At 29.7% G+C, this 20,475-nt stretch overlaps 2 protein-coding genes across 2 annotated transcripts; both read left to right on the top strand.

Annotated features, from left to right (window-relative positions):
* The first annotated feature begins 1,398 nt into the window (after positions 1-1,398).
* Positions 1,399-11,649, top strand: LOC119689848 (mitogen-activated protein kinase 16). The gene is made up of 9 exons (XM_038104766.1): positions 1,399-1,554; positions 1,611-1,778; positions 1,847-2,013; positions 2,093-2,264; positions 4,568-5,596; positions 5,669-5,796; positions 5,852-6,163; positions 11,065-11,162; positions 11,370-11,649. Exons 1-9 carry the CDS (start codon positions 1,399-1,401, stop codon positions 11,450-11,452), a joined length of 2,313 nt encoding a protein of 770 aa, XP_037960694.1. The 3' UTR covers positions 11,453-11,649.
* Positions 11,650-16,312: 4,663 nt separating this feature from the next.
* LOC119662498 (larval cuticle protein A2B) lies at positions 16,313-17,076 on the top strand. The gene is made up of 2 exons (XM_038072128.1): positions 16,313-16,632; positions 16,694-17,076. Exons 1-2 carry the CDS (start codon positions 16,621-16,623, stop codon positions 17,063-17,065), a joined length of 384 nt encoding a protein of 127 aa, XP_037928056.1. The 5' UTR covers positions 16,313-16,620; the 3' UTR covers positions 17,066-17,076.
* Positions 17,077-20,475: the final 3,399 nt, after the last annotated feature.

The raw sequence follows: 20,475 nt of genomic DNA, 5'->3' as shown, positions 1-20,475 counted from the left end.
TGTCCCTAATGTTGATTTTAATTTTCGTCGCTTAGAAATCTACTACAATATCATCTGACAGTGCTATAATCGCCAATCTGATAGGTGCGCATAATGGTGATCAAGAATTGAATTAAAAGAGGGATGGTATTTTAGCTCAGCCAGAAGGTGCACAGACACTTACACTATAGACTTTTCTTAACTGTCTCAAGTGTTTGCAGACATACATGTCGCGACCAATTTACTCTATAGCAGCAGCATCAAACAAACAATTGTTGTTCACTCGGCTTTAAGTTGGCTTTGCTATTTAGTAGCTTCTATTTGTTCAGCTATCAACTGGGTGAACATAATAAATGTCTCACGAGTACTCGAAAATTAGTTGGTCAGTCCGCACGACCACTGAAGAACGCCCGAAATTCAACTAAGCATAGACCCTAGCATAGACCGGATCACACTTTAGTCCAACGTATATAGGGTGATAGGAAAAGAAAAGCAAAATAAATATAGTAGGGAGAGATAGGATGAAAGAGAGCGATGGAACTTGAGATCTGTCAGTATAGTCCGTTGTTTCCCTGGTAGCCGTCAAGGTGTTTGCCACTTTATTTGTATTTTTAGCATTTGCAAAATTATTACATATATATAGATCATATAGTCCTTTTATATATTATTTACATTCTTTTTTGTTTGTTTATATTATTCTTCTATGTATTATTTTAATTATTGTTTCTTTTTAGCTAATGCGTTTAATAACAATAAATTTTTCTTTCTGGTTAGACCAGGCGTTTAAAATACCTTTTACTTAATCCACACTTTTAAGTTATATAAATGAATTCAATGAGTATACATGAATTATGTTGTATGCATTAAATAAGAAGATAATATTACAGTAATATTATACGTATTGTGCAATATAAAACCACAGTTTATTGGCGTCTTAAGCTCAACTTATTTATGTCCAAATGAGATACGATGCATAGAAAAGAAAAATATCAAAACTGTTAAACCCAAGAAGAAAGAAGGGCCCAATACAAAACTTTTTTAGACGTTTCTTTCTTCTATGCTGCGACTAAGATGAACTTACTAAACTTAGTTCTCACTACTACCTATTACTGCTTACTTATTAAATTATGTTGTAATAACAACATTAATATATATATGTTTATAAACCGATTTCAAATATAAAATGCAGACGACATCCACCTTTAAAATACCTCAAGTATTTTTTGAAATGAAATATATATGTATGCAAATTTATAATATATCATACGTAATTTTAGACCAGCCGAGGTATGGACAGACGGTGTGATAGATCATACAAAGATCACAAGTAGCTTACATATATCTTTAATACTTCAAATAAATTTAACATCAAATATATTTCTTACTGATTATAGTATTCACAATTTCAGTTAATACATAATGAATCGGTATATAACTTTAAGCCAACTTGGTGATGGCACCTATGGTACTGTCGTTCTAGGCCAACGTAAAGACACTGGAGAAAAAGTGGCTATTAAGCGAATGAAGCGGAAATATTATTCATGGGAAGAAGCCATGAATTTACGAGAAGTGAAGGTAAAATATTTTTGGTAATATTAAAGGCAGCATAACAAGTTAATTTATATGAGCAGTCACTTAAGAAATTATCACATCCGAATATTGTAAAGCTGAAAGAGGTCATCAGGGAGAATGATACACTTTACTTTGTATTTGAATACATGAAGGAAAACCTGTATCAAATGATAAAGGATCGTGATACACACCTACCGGAACCAACTTTAAAAAGCATTTTATTTCAGGTTATTATTCTGTAAAATTCTTTGCTTTCTTTACTTAACCATCATAATACAAATATTAACGTGTCCAGGTGCTAACAGGCCTAGCTTTCATGCACCGACATGGTTTTTTTCATAGAGATCTGAAACCAGAAAATTTATTATGCTCCGGATCAGAACTTATAAAGATTGCTGATTTCGGTCTAGCGCGTGAAATACGCTCAAGACCACCATTTACGGACTATGTGTCAACAAGATGGTAGGTATTTAGATGATCATAATATTCAGAGCATAATTTTTTTTTATTCTTTTAAAGCAACTTAATTTTATATTTAAAGGTATCGTGCTCCAGAAGTACTTCTGCACTCTACAAATTATAGCAGCGCAATTGACTTATGGGCTATGGGTTGTATAATGGCAGAATTATACACATTTCGACCATTGTTCCCTGGTAGTAGTGAAGTAGATCAATTGTTCAAAATTTGTTCCGTTTTAGGAACTCCACAAAAAGTACGTGCATTTATTAATAATTTTGTTTAAATCCATATATATTGCTATTCATAATTTAACCGTAATTATTAATATATGACATTTGGCACAGTTAGGATGTTTTAATATTCTTAAAATATTTGAGAAAGCTCTTGGAGTCTTACTTGACATTATTTTAGGACGATGAAAGTAGCAGATCAAATGAGGTTGATTGACATAGCATATATTAATCTAACATAATATAGTAAATGTAAAAAAAAGAGAAATATTTGTATTTTCTTGTACTTACTTTTTTTTTTGTTCCAGGTTGTTACAAATAGTTGTGTAAAAATATTCGGATAAAATATAATCCAACTGGTTTATTTTTTATATAACAGACAAATAACATCATATAGCCAAAAAGTTCTATTTAACACAAATCACAATTCATATCACCAAAATTTGAAATTTCCGGGAAACTTCTCGTTCAATAATTCTTTAAATATGACGTTTTGAACGGCTTGTGGCTCCATTCTATTAAAATCACATTTCCCCCTTCATAATTCCCATCTCATGCCCAAAAAACTCCTTAACATGTGACTATAGTATTTAGAATTGACGGTTGTGTCACATATTCATCACTTTCAAAAAAGTATGAGCTTATCATACGTTCAGAACAAATGCCACACCAGAGCAAGTGCGATGGTCTTTCAGCAATTACTTATTTTCAGTATCCAAGGTACGCACATTTAGTTTAAAGACATTTCCACCAATTAAATAATAAGCGACAACACTAAGAAAATTCCGATTCAAAATGTACCTAGTACGAGATCACCATTTGCAATGGTAAATCTTTAATGGCTTAGATAACAAGTCTGTTTGACATATATCTCAGCAACAGTGGTATTAAATAAAAACCACGATATGGGTAATCCTTTCAAACATGGAATATCCAGAAAATGTTTGTAAAACTAATTGTAGAACCATGTTATACAGCTACGAAATAATATTTCAAAGAAATATATATATTAGTAATAATATATTATTGTTAAATTAATTCTCTTAAAATTTATTTTTATTAAATTCACACATTTTTATTATGTTAATTAAGCATCTAGTTCCATTGTCATAAAGTAGAGGTAAAGTACAGTAGATCTTTTTCAAATGAATAACAAAACTTCATAACTGAACCAGGTTTCCCGATATCGCGAACCATACCGCACGGTTGAGGTTAACTCTGACACCTTTGTTGAAAAAAAATGAATTCAATAAATTGCCAAGGAAGAATTCTCTCATTGGCTGTGTTTCATTTAAATGTATTCTGACTCTCTTTTTCGTATATTCGTCTCCACATGATTCGTATATGCAGATGACAATCACGGTTGCCACTTGAAAATTTTTTTCTGTACCAAAATTGGTTTAAAAAGGTACCATTTCTATAAAAAAAGGTCCAAAATTTTTTTGGACATTGTTGTTTTCTCGTTCTGTGTTTTTTATAGTGTTATAAATGAACAAAATATAAAATAGTGCAAAGTTGCATTTATAAAAAAAATTAATTGGAAATATCCACAATAAAATTGGGTCATCAAAAATGTACCAGTTCTTGAAAATGAGTACCAAACGAAAAAAAAAAAAAAAAGTACCAATTTTGGTACTAAAGTACCATAAGTGGCAACCGTGACTGCATGTTATGCAGAGTGTCACATCAGTATTACCAATTTTGTATTTTAAGTACTTCTTGGTTGTGCCTAAATTTAAAAGGAAATTTAGATATGCTCACTTTCAATTTGCCACCAAAAATAACTTGCAAGCAAAAACTCATAGAGGCTGTAATAATGTTAATTTATATTATCTTATAATAATTGTTAACAGTACTTACACCTTTCTTTAAAATCGGAAAGTGTAATAATTATATTATTAGCGATTTATAAAAAGAGGCTGTGTTGCTTACTGCCATTTTTTCTCTACAACGTATTAGAGTTGTAGTAATTTGCTCCTAAAAGGCGCAAATTTTAAAATTTATTACTAAACAACACTGTTTTGCCTTAGTGCCGGGGCACAAATATGCCGGCTCTCATGCCAGAGTTTAAACGGCCATATTGTTTTTTCTCTCATTCTCAAATTTAAAATTTACATTGAAAACAATAACAATTGTACTCATGCCGTGCCCGAGACACTCTGCATAACATGGCCCTAACATGGCCCTAACATTGCCCTAAGTAGTTTTAAAAATTAAAAATAAAATTAACTTTGAGTATTGCTTAGTAATATTAATAAATAAGACAGACTATATTAACAGACTATATTAAGACAGACTATAAAAGTATTCGTTATTTGAAAAATAGAACGATTGGCCTGAAGGTTATCGGCTCGCTGCTATCATACAATTCCGCTATCCAGACTGCGTAAAAGTACCACTCAATACATTTATTACGCGATGTAGCCGATCCGGTTTAGAATTGCTAGAGAATATGTTGTTATACGATCCCAATAAGAGGCCAACAGCTCAACAGAGCCTGAAATATCCATACTTTCATGCTGTAAAGCGAATTTCCCCGGCTGCAGCCACAAATGCTAATGCTAAACTATCTGCAAAGTATGCCAATGCTAACGGATTAACGCAGAATTTGTCAAACAACGTGCTTCCGGTGCAAGAAAAATTGCAATCTGTTACCGAATTACTACATCAAAGCAATAACAACAACAACAACAACAACAACGCAAGTCAAATTTCGAATAATGCTAAATTAAAATCGATACAGAAACAACAACCAGTGCAATCTCTTCAACAGCAACAACAAGTGAATATGCCAAAAATTAGTTTTTTGACAATGAACACGACAGACGAACTTACGCAGCAACCAGCCACTATTCAACGAACTGTGACGCAGTTTAAGGATGCATTGGATGAAGGCTCTATTAAAAGTGGTTCTATACGCTACAGTACAATTTTAGCACCCGTTAGTAATATCTACCTGAATGGTGGAAATGTATTAAAACAGCCAATCAAGCAAAATGACGAAATTCTAATACCTGATGAACATATAAATGATATATATCTGAATCGGAGTATAACGCAAATCTTAGGTCTGAATACTATCCAACAGCAAGCACAGCATCCAAATGTATCTTTTAATACGAATAATAACAAAGGGAGTACGATATATTTAAATAGCCAGCGAAATTATACATTGCTGGAAACTGCTACAGAAAATGCCAAAAACTCCGCAAAAACTGGAGTGTATTACAGAAGAACTCGACCAAGTGTACTGAATATGAATGGATATATGAAAGATGGCAAGGTATACAATATATTCTCCAAAGTTGAGGATTCCATCAAGCCAGTTCATACAAATGTTATATTGCAGCAACCGGTTGAACAAAATGGATTTGGAGATTTGTATTTGAACGAGGATAACATATCTGTACGTTCTATATATGGTAAGCATAGCAATAACTTAAATAATACTGCAATGTTGGTGAATCATTTATCCAACAATATTATAAAAACTAACGTGTTAAATAACCAAACAGAAAACTTAAAAAAGAGTGATGACCTGGATACCATACTTGGGTAAGTACACACTAGAAAATTATTTTAGATGAAATTTTAATTGAAATACTTTTAGGTCTAAGATCAAAACTTCAGGCAAACATCGTAAAAATAAAAATGCAAATGTGGTTTTGGAAGATTTGTTTGGTCACTTGTCCATGGACTCCGATAGTGATACAACAAAATATGCAACTGTTCCGCCGCAAACCCAATTGCATAATCCTACATCTGGACGCACATCAAGCTTACCAAATGCTGATTATTCAAATGAGTATTCCTGTGGTACAGAAAAGACGAACACCAATGGAAAAGATCAAACCAGCTCGAAGGCATTTGACAGTCTAGAAGTAAATATGGGTAGTCGCACAGAGTCTTTATCTACCAATACGTAAGTACCAAAATGGGATTTTCCAAAAATATTTTAAACGTGCTCTGTTTTCATCTATTCTAACACTTGAGTTCAATGTTTCTCTCTTATTTTTGTTATCATTAGCGACTATTTTTTAATTTTTTGCTTTGTTGATGATAGACATCAATGTACGTGCTGTGCGATAGTGTGTTTATATAACAATATTATACATGATGTTTTTGGAAACATCGGAGATGATTTCTTTGTCTAAGAAACGAAAAAAATTGTATGACCGAAGAGAAGAACTCATTTTCAATATTTGTCGATATGCTAGGTGTCACAGTCGTCCTAAAAACATTCAATCATAAAATCTTTAATAACTTATTTAGTTTAAGTCAGACTGCCTCAGTTTTCTTGGAAATAATTTCTTTGGTTAAGAAAAATATATATTTCTATATACAGGTAATAATATTGGGAATGATATACACGAAATCACATAAAAGTTGCCCTAAAAAAAACGTTCAGTTAAAATTAACTTCATTAAAGTGTAGTTACTGAAAGAGAGGATTGCGAGGATTGGCACAGGTCCTTATGGGAACAAGTGCTCAGAGTCAGATCAGTAGTAATTGAGAGTTAGACTACAACCGAACCTACACGACTAACGGATGCAGAACGTACTTTGAGGCCTGCCAGGGTTTTAACGAGACGGAGGCAGCTACAGACTTAAATAAAATAACTTGATTAAGTATCAATTTTTAGTCCATTCTATATCGTTTAATATCATTCCTATCGCGTCTTAGCACTTAAATGGATTTGCAAGTTGTGACGGTCAAAATTGTTTATTTTTTTTTTTGGAAAATTTTTGAACGGTTTAATGAAAATACTCATTTGTTCATTTTATATATGTAGATTATGTGGTATATACATATATATACCTTGTAGATTATGTGTATACTGAGATTTTTTTTCTTTTGTTGGCTCAAGGTATCATATCAGAACATAAAACGACCCCTATTAGAATCATAAATATAGAGATATGTATTTATAACACATACATAATTGTAAAAGAGTATTTTGTATTGCAGTGCTTTCACTTCAGGAGGTTACTTCTTAGCCTAAATAGTGATGGTAGGGTCCATATTTACCAAAATGCTGGATTTCCAAAAAAAACTCTACTCAATAAGAAGCATAAAGGCAAAAAACTTAAATATATCGAATAACTTTTAGTCCATTAAATATTTTTTAGTTTAATATGTTTTTGTACTTGTATGTCTTTGGAACTTTCAATTAGAGAACCTCATTTTCAAGCTTTATATACATTTTTTGCTACTTTTTCTTAGATTATGCTTTAGTCTCTCGGAAAAATGTTTTAGTAAACAAATTTTCCCTCCATTCCTTACGATATCTACTGTTTATTTTTTCATTGAAAATGAGCACATTATTCAGTTTTCAAACGCGTTGAAGAGTTTTTTCATTCCAAAAAACATTAGGTTTTTAAATTGTGTTGATGGGAACTTTATAAAAAAGTCAAGTTTTAACCACTATAATCACTGAATACATCAAAATTTAACAACTAATTATATATCAATTTGTATGATATTGAAAGGACTGAAATTGGGGGTTTATTAAGTGGGTATTTTTTATGGGTCGGTTTTTTCTTAAATTTTGTTTCTCGAAAAATAATGAACATCGACCTCTTCTACTCGGACATGATTTTTTTCATTTCATTTAACGAAGGAACACCTCCTTCATTTATGGCACTTTGTTAAGAAACATCCTGTATATTTATGACTTGTGCACACATATATGTTGAATCGGGTTTTTGTAACTAACACTATGTGTTTTTTTTAATTTAATATTAATTTTGTGTCAACTTTTAATTGCATTCATTTAACATTACATATAACAGCGATATAACCCAAGACTCGGTCGAGAATGTGCTCCAGTTTTGGCCCATAAGGTAACTCAATTTTAAAATGAAACCTTATTATTTCGTAGTTTGGACAAATTATGTAGAATTTAGTATGCTTAAGTCCATCACTTTAAAAAAAAAAACATATCACAGTTAATAGTATAGTAGACATTACATACTCTTACTAATCAACCAATATTTTCCTAGGAGAATAGAAGAAACAGTTATAAGTTTTATTGAACTCGAATCGGTTTATTATGGTTATTTTTTAGATAAACGTATTAAGAAATGCTTTACGTATTAGATAAGGAGAAGTAAATGTGTATAACATAAAATCTCATGAACCCTGGTCCAAATTGTGTTGTACAAATATTGAGTCTTTTTACTAATGATAGTTGAGTATTATAGTTACTATACTATATTTGGTAAAATGAGAATATGGTATTGGATAACAAATGGTATCATCGTTTTTTTTAACAAATCTATGAATCTGTTCAATTATGGAGAGGTATCGTTGTAAACCAAACTCATGGTTAAGAATTAATCTTACAATTTCAATAAAATTGACATCAAATACCGCGGAATAGCGTCTTCTTTTTGCCAAAAACTATTATTTTCTAGATTGTTAAGATCAAAATCTAAAAGATATGATCGACCAAATACATTACTCAGATGACAGACATGGAGTAATTCTTTTCCTAAAGCTAAAATTTCCATTAAAAAAGAACCTTCAGCTATTACTTAACTACAAAATAAATAGCAGACATAAGCACTAAATTTTTGCATTCTGTATTAAAAAGACGATATAATATCAAAGCATTAACGTGGAGTATTGCAGCACTTTTATCGAATATATTCCTTAGAAATTATGTAAGGAAAGGCCTTCGTATTACCATAGTTTGATATACATTAATAATATATATATGAGTTAATTTAGATTTGTGTTTTTATTGTATCAGTGCTCTGTATATATATGAAAAAGGATACAGTATTATATTTATTTTTGAATGTTATTTAAACATAAATTATACTAATTAATTAATACAGATAATATATTTTTAAATAGTAATAAATTCCTAAACACAAATTTTAAAAATTATTCTCTTTCTGGTTGGATCGAAGTTAGATCATGTTTCTTTCACAAAAAAAAATAAATTGGTAAGCAGTCCCCAATATTTTTTTATCGCCTATAAAGTAGGTGCTTCTGATAGGATCACTATTTTTCTTACACTTACATGAAAGTCGAAATACAGAATAAAACCGTGATATATAGTGTTTCCACTTACATTTAACAGAAATTTTATCGTATATGTATATATATACAAATATATAATGCAGTTGTGCTATAAAACTATATTTTAAACAAAAAATTCAATAAAAGTTGCAACATTCAACCTTTCTGCAATTTGCCTTTATCAATACTATTAGGTAGCTGGAATACTCGTAGTATGTAAACCGAAAACAAATTTTTAAAAAATATAGTAGACTTGTAAAATTTTAGACTAAATTAAAAATATTAAATAAACAATAGTGTCATTTTTTTTGACAACTCTATGAATCTGTTCAGTCAAATACCGATTTGAGTTAGTTGGCTAATGAACGCTGACTCTAAGCTTCAAATTTGGCAGAGCACGAGTTCAACCCTGGGTACTTGCAGTCTCAAAAATTATTTATAAATAATTAAATACAAGAAACACTGATATGGTCAGCCAAAAATTCAATTAATAAAAATAATACGGGAGTCATTATATATATTTTGAGCCTAATAATGAAAAAATACTAAATTGTCGTTTAAAATTGCTTTATTGTTTCTTGAAGTATTTTTCTTTATGATTAACACAAACAGACTTTTGCATGCGTTCAAACCATTTGTCAAAACATTTTTTACAATCTTCTTCTTCAGGTTTTGGACACCACTAAAACATTGTTTTTAAATACAACAACGTCTTTCTGCTTTCTCTGTCGACAAAAATCGTTGTCCAAGCAATTTATTCTTGACGTTCGGGAACAAGAAGAACGTTGTATGTCATTGGGACTGTAAGCCAAATCAGTATCGAAATCAGTACGACAAATGACCCATCATTTCGATTTTTTTGATTATTTAACCGTAGTCGGTTGTTAGACGGGATATATGAACACTCGCATTGTCTGGAGATGGAGATGGAGAAGTATCCGACAGTCGTTGTTTGTTTTCCGTATTTCACTGAAACCTTCCAGTAAACAAATGGTTGTATACCATTTGAAATTGACCATTTCAGTTCTTGTACTGACCAGTTTTCCCTAAGAAAGAAGCGACGATTTGTTTCGAAGTGCTTCCTGCGCGAACAACTTGTTGTAGTTCACTTCTTTTCGAAACCTCCATACATACATATGTTATATAAAAATAAATCATAAACATATAAAATATTATATAAAACTTTCTTCTTGGTAGTGTAGAAAAATCAGGTCCTCTCTTTCTATGTTATCGCTATGTTTTTTGAAGTTGCCATATTTTTCTGAATGTGTAAACTCTCCACTGTTAGTTACCCATTGTGCATCCTTCTATGGTCTATTATTTAGATGATGTTGATATTAAGTGTATATTTAGTATTTACCACACACCTATGGTAAATCACATCAAATTGTAATTGGAGAGCAGTAGGTGTTGTTGTTTTTATAAATAAAGTAGTAGAAGTACTTTCTGTTCCCAATTTTGTTAATAATTTCTATAACTCATTTGTTTCCGGTTTGAAGTAAGATATGCTGTAAAATATATATTGTTTATGGTTCTTTGTTTAGTTTTATAGTTACTGGCTTAATCGCCCCTGAAAGTAATATTATGTGAGGTTAGATTATCCAATATATATACCAAATTCATCCAATAAGTTCAGTATTAGAATTTGCTACTTATTTTACACATTTTCTTTGGTTCCACACTCATATAAGTCCTCCAGTTTTGCACTATTAAATGGCTTGTGTGTAGTTTAACATTTTGGTAAAAATTGTTTATATTTTTCACTATTTAAAAATGAAAAAATATTATTTTTAGAGCTAAAAACCAAAGGGAAAAGTCAATGCTATTTCCATGGGACGAGACTAATAAAACTGAAGATGAGAAATTAACGGCTTGGATGGTGTCAGAAAATGGTAAATTGCATTTTGGTTAAAACATCTAATATATAACAACAAATAAAGTAGTTCAAAACAGTACAAATGCATTAAAATGTAGAAAGTAATGAGACAATAGCACTGAATTCAATTGAAATATAATCTGGTAATACTTTCAAAACTCACACAAAATTAAACTTCACCAAAATTGAATGATCGTTGACCTCATTTCACCAAATCGTTTAGGATCAATACTGGAAAAGAAAATATTAAGTGGACATAAAGATCGCAATTCTCTGTGGATGTCATCACCGTACCTGAATCACTAGTAAAACATTAAAAATTTATAAATATATATATGTGTAAATTTAAGAATATTAATTTAAAACAAAAAAACCAAAACTACCGAAATCCCAGTGGAACCTCTAAAAGTTTTTGAAATAGATTTAAAGTACTAGAGTCAGTTCTAATATGAGATATAAATTTTGTAACTTGAATCTACTACTTTAATGTTACATAAATTAGTGCTGTGATAAATTGTAACACTAGAAATTCATTAAAAATAATAATAAAAAAAATATTAATGTTAATAGAATGTTAAAGTATTACTTATTATTGTATATAAGTGTAAATTTATATTGTAAAAATTAAATAAATTGTAATGCTCTATGTGGAAATAAAATTCAGATAAATATATCTAATAAGTAATTAAATATGGATTATGGTTAATCTTAACTAACCTAATTTGTTAGTTCCAGCTATTTTTAAATTCCAATTATTTTTGATATCCTTAGTATTCTATTTCTATAAAAAAATTATAGTTTAAATTATGTCTAGCAGGCAGACTTGGAGATATTTGTATGATACTTAAAATTATATCTGCAAAGCAAATCTGAGGACTTCAGAGACTATATGAATCTTAAGTACTACAGTAGTACTACGATTCTTGCACATACTCAATGCTTTCACACTTGGTTAGTTGGATTTTTAATCAGATACTTACAACACTTTCTAGGGTCTTATTAAATATAAGTGTGGTGTATTGCAGCGCTTTTATCGAATAAATTCCTTAGAAATTATATAAAGAAAGGCATTCGTATTAACGCAATGTGATATAATTTGATACACATTGATAGTATATATTTGAGTTAACTTACAGTTGTGTTTGTATGTATTACAGTCCTGTGCATATATGAAAACTGAAACAGTATTATATTTATTTTTGGATGTTATTTAAACATAAAATATACTATTAATTTTTCAGCATATAGATAATATATTTTTAAATAGTAATAAATTCCTATAACATACACATAATTTTAAAAATTATGCTCTTTCTGTTTGGATCGAAGTTAGATCATGTTTCTTTCACAAAAACAAAATAAATTGGTAAGCAATCCCCAATATTTTTTTATAGTCTATAAAGTAGATTCTTCTGATAGGATCACTATTTTTCTTATACTTACATGAAAGTCGAAATACAGAATAAAACCGTGATATATAGTGTTTCCACTTACATTTTACAGAAATTTTTTCGTAGATATACATTTATATATATATATGTATACTGGTAGGTAGCTTGAATAGTACCTAAAACGGATAAAAAGATTTTAAAAATGTAAGTATTAAATTATATAAAAATAATTCACTCAACAAAAACAGGAACAAAACAGTAACCAAATAATTCGTCCGTCACTTCTATATGAATGTGTAACGTTTAGCAAAGCTTCAAACACTACTATTCGCCAGCTAAAAATTGCACAAAGCCAGGCTCCGAGAAGACTTTTTAACATACCATGGTACATTAGGACGAATGACATCCTCAGGGACCTCAAAATTGATCCAATCAAAAAAATACATAAAGGATAGAGCCCTGAAATTATTTGCGAAAACTAACAGAATTACCAACGTCGCGTTATCGAATCTCAGAATGGTTACAGGCTCCAAGGCGTAAATAGGGGTTTTAAAGATACCTCGAGTTAATAAAGAGTAAAAGTGCGCAAGTGCTTTTACTCAAATAGCTTTAACATAGATAAAAAATAAAATATTATTATAAATATGTATATAAAATTATATTTATAAAATATTAAAATAATATTTGTGTAAAAATAAAAATATAATAAGACAGAGAAATCAAATAAAACAATAATTATGCTGAAAGTTCACATATAAGATTTCTTGAAATATCTTGCTTTCTTCACGTAAAAAATACAAATCACGAGGATATTAAGAAGAATATTAAGTAGGTTTTGAATAAGAGCAATATCATATATGTTCCTTTGCTAACATATTCATTCGTTGTTATTAAGTTCATTCAGAGTAAAGAATTGAAAGAATATCTTTTTCCCGAAGTCTAAGCAGCCGTGGTCTTATAAATTTGTATAGACACAGATTATGAATCTGTTATATTATAACATAGTGTACTTGCGGCTGGAGAATATATACATTAACATAACAATATGACAAAGATCATATACCTACGACATGCTTTGGACAAAGGATTGTATTTATCCATATTTAAAAACTTTTATACCAGTGTCTACGAAATTTACTTCGGATTTGATGGCCCAAAACGAAAACAAACGAAGGATTATGTAGGCTTACAGGCCAAATAAATATAAATGATGATATACGTAAGCGAATATATAGGTGGATAGGGTATACATTACATAAATCCTATAATAACATCACGCACACTACGCTAACTAGGAACCCTCAATGAATACGACTCAGAGGCAGACTTAAAATGATCTGTAGAAAAATAGAACATCGCGAAACTGACGAAATAAGACAAATAGGCCGATATAGAAACTGTTGGGAAACTTTTTTGAAGTCTTTAAGCTTCTAATGTTGTATGGACCTTACAAACAGATCGTATATATTAGTTTTCTATACAATAAATATAGCCATATATAAGTGATATTTCATTTAATAAAATAATGCAAAATACCCACTCTACAAAAATTATGAAATACTGTTTATTAGCTATTAAATAGTAGCATAATCACTATAAGTCTAGTTATAATAATAACATCCGGTTCTAGATAACTTTTAAATCACATCTAAAAACATTATAAATTTAAATGGGCACAATATATTAAAACTCTTATATAAAATCTATATTACTCAAAACCTTTGCAATAGTCAAACTACTTTTAAATTAATAATACACAAAAAGAAAAATATACGGGTGTAGAAAATTGAGTACTGTCCAATAGAGCAAAATCCCTTCGGAAAATAAAAGAAACATTTCCGAAATGCTTTTAATACTCGCTTATCTTATGTTCAATCTGTTGAGGGTATTATGATCAAAAGTGAGCTTTTATTGTTATGTGATTAAAGTAATTTCTACTTGAATTTCAAACCATTTATAGATTTTATAAGTTTTCCCTATAAAACTATAGAAGTGTTGATATTTGTAGACGTTTGGTTGGGGTCTCTGTGTGCTTTGCTGGCAGTAGAACGCGTAATACTTCACCTGCAATATACATATAGTGAAAGTATATTATTTATAATAGGGTTGGAATAGTAATGAAGAAACAACAACAAAAATTTTAATTAACCATACAACGCTGTTTTTAGTATTGCCAAGTACTCCTCATCAGTAATCTTAGGTAATAATCATAGATCATAATTATTATCATTATTATTTATTAAAAATAATGGTCATTAAAACATTTAATTATTATTATTTATTTAAAAAAAAAACTTCAACTAATAATATATCTTTTTGTAGAATAGAAAATATATAGCACTCTACCCAAGTACATCGATCTTTTGAAACCTATAATTAACGATGAGTACAAATGTTTCTTATTAATATTATGTGAATTTATTTTTATGCACATAAATATGTAAAACTGTTAGTATTTGCAGTCAGTATGACTAACTGAAACAGATATGGATGGATTTCAGTAATTGTTATGCATTGCGTTAAGTAATGACTGTAATAGATAGTGTTGCTATTAACTGCATAATTCATTTCAACTTTTATGAAGTTTATTGTCGCTATGTTGAAAACGAAAGTATTAACTACAAAAAATTTGAATAGCAAATTTATTTTTATATGGAAATTACTTTTAACACATTTGATATTTATAGAAAATTCGATTAATCAGATTTAGATACATTTTTAATATTATTAATTAATGTTTGTATGATATTTGAACTTTTTCATATTGGAAAAAGCTATTGTTAAGTGATATACATATATTGCCTTAGCATATAAAAATAAATGTTGAATAAATGTTGATGTATAATAGTTCACCCAATAACTACAGATGGAAGTATCTTGTCATTAACTAATCTAAATTTATGTCAACTATTTTCATATCCTCAAGATTAAGGTATCATCATTATCGCTAAGTGTAACGGCTAGTTGAAGTACATGCATATTTTATTTAATGTAATCAAATTTGAAAAAATGTTCGTAATTTAATATAAAACAATGCAAGTACTTCATTTCCTTTTTCCACCGGCAAATTGCTGTATAAGGTTACCAGTTTCCAGTTTTTATTGCATAATGTATTTAGTATTTAACAGTTAAGATTTTGGACGGCGTATCTGTAATTGAGGTAAGCTACACCGTAATTCCACTTTACATATTTGAACATGACAGATTACGGCTGAGGTGACTTTCTTGTGGTGAAAAGTTCATTGTTTAGTTGTTCTGGACACTTTTACTCCATTTTGACTGAAGATTACATGCAACTTAAGTGCTAAATTATGAGTTAATGAGTTGAATTTATATACAAATAGAGTTACGTTACAGATTTCTGATTTTTAAATTATTTAATACAAAACTCAATTTGCTTAATATTCGTAATTAATTAAGATATATGTATATAGTTTATTTGAACTGTACGTTATATAGATTTGAAAAATTGTCAAACTCTTTTTGACGTATTAATAAAAGAAGAGTATATTTATATAAATACATATATATATACTATATATATGTACATATAGCATATACTATCAGTGAAAAATTTATTGTGATTCTTAGGTCGTGTGTGAGTTCGAGTAAATTGAGATAAAGTAAATTGAAATTTTCTAGGGATTTTTTGCACTGCACTTATGTAAATATTTATTTATTTATTTATTGCATTTATTTATTATATATTAAAATAATCCTATAAATTTATTTGCAATTTAAATTACTTAAATATTATTAAATAATGCTGAATGTAGAGCCTATGTGTAACAGAATAATAAAAACGATAAGTACACTATTAGGGCGTTTGTATAAGGTTTTCCATGCAATTGTGCGTTTTGTATGTTGGTTTTATTTTCTTTTTATGTTAAATACTAAAGTTATTATGTCAACATTTTGATCTCTTGCTAATAAAATAAAATATATGGTCACATTGAAGTATAAAAGCATGTAATACCGCAAACCAAGGCATTAGTCCACTGGGTTTTCACATCAAGTGCACTTCTCCGAAGAAGCTTTATTACATAAAAGATAAATAATTTGATAATACATTTTATTTTTAATATGAAAATTATTGTAAGTTAATAATTACAATATCTTTTATTCAATTCAGTTTAATATTGTCTTTATATTGTAGAGTTTTGCTTTGGTTTTTGGTTGCCTGATTGCTAGTATCAATGCAGGGATACTTGCACATCCTGTTGCGGAGCTAATTGAAGACAATCAACCACAATATGAATTCCATTACTCAGTACATGACATCCATACCGGAGACGTGAAAGATCAGTTCGAACACCGTCGTGGTGAATATGTAACTGGTCGTTATTCATTAATTGAACCTGATGGTCAACGTCGTGTGGTCGATTACAGCTCAGATCCTTTGTTGGGTTTCACTGCACAAGTGCGTCGAGAAGCACCAGAAATTCATGGCCTACTCGTTGCCGCACATCCTGCTGTAAGTGGAAGTAAAGTTATTGAACAGTGGCCAGCACCAGCACATCGTCGTTAAAAATTTGACTCCTATACTGAAACGAATACAGAATCTTTAAAAAAAAGAAGTATAATCAGAAGTTAAATTTTAAATATACATTTTCATATAGAAATCAGATATTTTACAAAATGCATTTTCACACTTTATGCTAATACAATGGAATACCTTTTTTTTTTTTTTTGAAAATAAATATTATTTTTTGTTACTTGCGGGTCAATAATACTCGTATTATCGTTAATATGCCAAGGGGACATATGAGACTATGGCTCCATAAGAGTGTTCCCGCAGTAATATTTCATAATGTGTCCTAATAAAAACAGGGTCCACAAAGTAAACGACCTGATGATGGCTTATATTTTGTTGTTTTTAATACATGAGACAAAACTTTTAAAAAAAAGTTTGATTTCTGCTTGTTAATTCTTTTTGAAAGAGAATTTCTTCAAACATGCTCCCCCTTGCCAACAAACATAATTCATTAACAATGAAAAATGGTAGACACCAGAAATTGTAATAAGTGTTAATGCTGTTCACCTTATTCGATTTTTTCGAAAAGTTCGAAATATTTCACGAATACGAATATTTGAATTTCCATCGAATAACTCGAACTATTCGAAAAATTCGAATTGTTCGAATACGAAAAACACTAATATCTATACAGCTTTTCCACATCGACTGCAAATAAATTCTGAAAAGTATCTTTACGCTATAAGATATTCTTAGTTTTTGGGATATAGAGGTTAAAAGTTAAAAGTTGTTCCATGAAAACCGCCAACAATAAGTAGATAGATGGCCAGATTGCCACCTTTAAACCTCGATGTCTCAACCACTATATAGCTATAATGTCATATAGCGTAATGGAAAAAGTTGTTGATAATAGACAATTTTACTTAAATTGACTATTAAATCGGTGCGTTCAAGAAATAAGAAAAATGTATAGAAAAAAAAAATGGATTAGCTTATAATGAATATACAATAGTAAACGTAACAGTTCTTTATTTACAAATAGTATATGTATTTATAAAAAAAAAGCACTTAAATTATGATAAAATGATAAAAATGTGATAGCCATTCAAAAATGATTTGTAAAGAATACAAATCATAGTTGATATTACTCTTTATTTAAGATTGAATTTAAGAATCGGAATGTTAGATAAATAATAAAAGTAGTGCTGTATTTCATACAAAAATGGAGTGAAATTCATCAATCAGAGTGAAAATGACAATCCTACTGTGGACTTTCACATTGCATCAATTGATTTCACAAGCACTGCAGATGGTGAGGTAAAAATTATTGATATGATGCATAGTCCACGATCAAGAAGTCATAAAAGAATACAGAGCTCAGGTGTGCGAGATTGTTGTTGCAGTAACAATCTCAAGTGAAAACGTGCATACGACTTCGAAAAGGGATTTACACATTGGAAAGCTATAAGTAAGATTAATAACACGAGTATCAAAAACGTGCCTCTGTAATCCAAAACAATTTCTGTGTTGCTTGATAAGGGTAGATGAGACATGGATTAACCGCTATACTAAGAAAACAAAATTGCAGTCTTCAAAATAAGCATACTAAGACAAGAGATATAATGGAAAATTAATTTCAGCTATATACTTACTATGTCATTGGTTGACAAAATTATAAATAGTAAAACAAATTTAAAAATATATACTAGTTTCTTATTAGTTTTTATAACAATTTTTTTACCCAGACGGTGCGCTCCATTATCATCATCGGCCTATAAAATATTGTATATAATGATATATTTCTTAAAGAAGAAGAAGATATCGGCTCTTCTAAATTATATTGAATACTTCATCGGTCCGTTTATCGGTGCGTTTCAAATTGTGAAACACTGTGAGAAAAACAGGAAATTTACAATTGTCCTTTATTGTGTAATTTATTTGTGTATTTATTTGACGTTTTGTGAATAATTTAATTTAAATTATTTTTGGTACTAATGCCCAATGTTACGCCCCCACTACCGAATACTTTCGTGATTTCTTACCAATTAATTTCTGAATTTCTATAACAGAAATTTATTTCTGTTAAAAAATGTCAAAAATGCAATGAATTTGATCAAAGAAAATTTCTTCATTATGTTACTCAATGATTTGGGTATGCTTTAAATACAAGTTTATTTACTATTATAACTTATTTCGTAAAAAATATATGAAAAGTATCATACTTCCTTATAATTTTTTCATTTATATGTTTATAACGCTTATAGATTAAAATAAATTTTTCCGAAAAAATTGACCTTCAGGACCCTCTATTAAAACGATGTCGCCAACACACTTTCGACCCATAATCCTTTGACCTTCAATTTTTACATTAATATTCGGAATATATTGATAAGATGTTAGTAGACCCGTTACTTTCCTCAATCCACGGGATGTCGTTGCTATACGCAATTTCTTTGATATTGGTTTACAAACTGCTGGTACTGAACCCATCTCTGGTAATAAAAGTCCTCCCATTGGTTCAATATCAGCTGTTACTTCTGTGTTACTACAAACAACACACCTTAATTTATTTTGCCAGTAGCCTTTTCTACATGATATTCTCTCTTTGTATTCTTCAATTTTAGCCTCTAATTGTTTCAAGTGTCTTTGAAGTTCTCTCATCAGTTCCTCAATTTGACTTTTATGCAGTTTCAGTTCAAGTACGTCCAGTATTTCCTCCATTGAAATTAAAAATTTTAAATAGTTTTTTTTCATTGTGCTCTGAATAGCTTTCATTTCATTTTCCAAACAATCAAGTAAAGCTAATTTCTTATAAACTTTTTCTGAAAACACCATTAAATTTGCGAAATCCTTTGTCATGTCATATACTTCGTCTTCTATATTAACAATTTCAGTTAATACGGGTATTGCAATATGAAGATCTAGTAGCTTTATAAACATTTTGTTCCCAATAATGGACGAAATTACTGGATGAAATTCAGGAGGTAACTGACATATATGTGAAGCTTCATCCCAACTTACTTCATGATCTATTACATGTAAACGATCTTTTAGTGATGAAACTTTCTTTACCATATTTTCATACATCTTCCACTTTTTATCATAAAGATTTAATCCAGATACTTTAGAGTTTTCTAGCAAATTTTTCAAACAAGCTGAATCAAGACCCTCTATTCTGACTTTAACGTTCTCAAATTCCAACTTCCTTAACATATGAGTCATTAATGTCTGTAAAATTTCCAAATTAAACTCTGTAAGTGGCGAAGCTCCTAGTGCAGCATGAGTAAGGTCCTGAAGTGTCACCTCGGACTTATGCATATTGCTTTATGCAAAAGTTCTAATTATTCAAAATTGAAATTTCGTTTTAGTTCAGAATATTTTATAAAAAATCAGTAAATTATATTAAAACAAAGTGAGTTTGACAATTGACATAAATTAAATAATAATTAAAAAAGCAGGGATAT

This window comes from Teleopsis dalmanni, chromosome X, assembly GCF_002237135.1.
Source record: "Teleopsis dalmanni isolate 2A chromosome X, ASM223713v2, whole genome shotgun sequence".
Lineage (NCBI taxonomy): Eukaryota > Metazoa > Arthropoda > Insecta > Diptera > Diopsidae > Teleopsis > Teleopsis dalmanni.
This window is presented reverse-complemented; position numbering and strand designations above follow the sequence as displayed.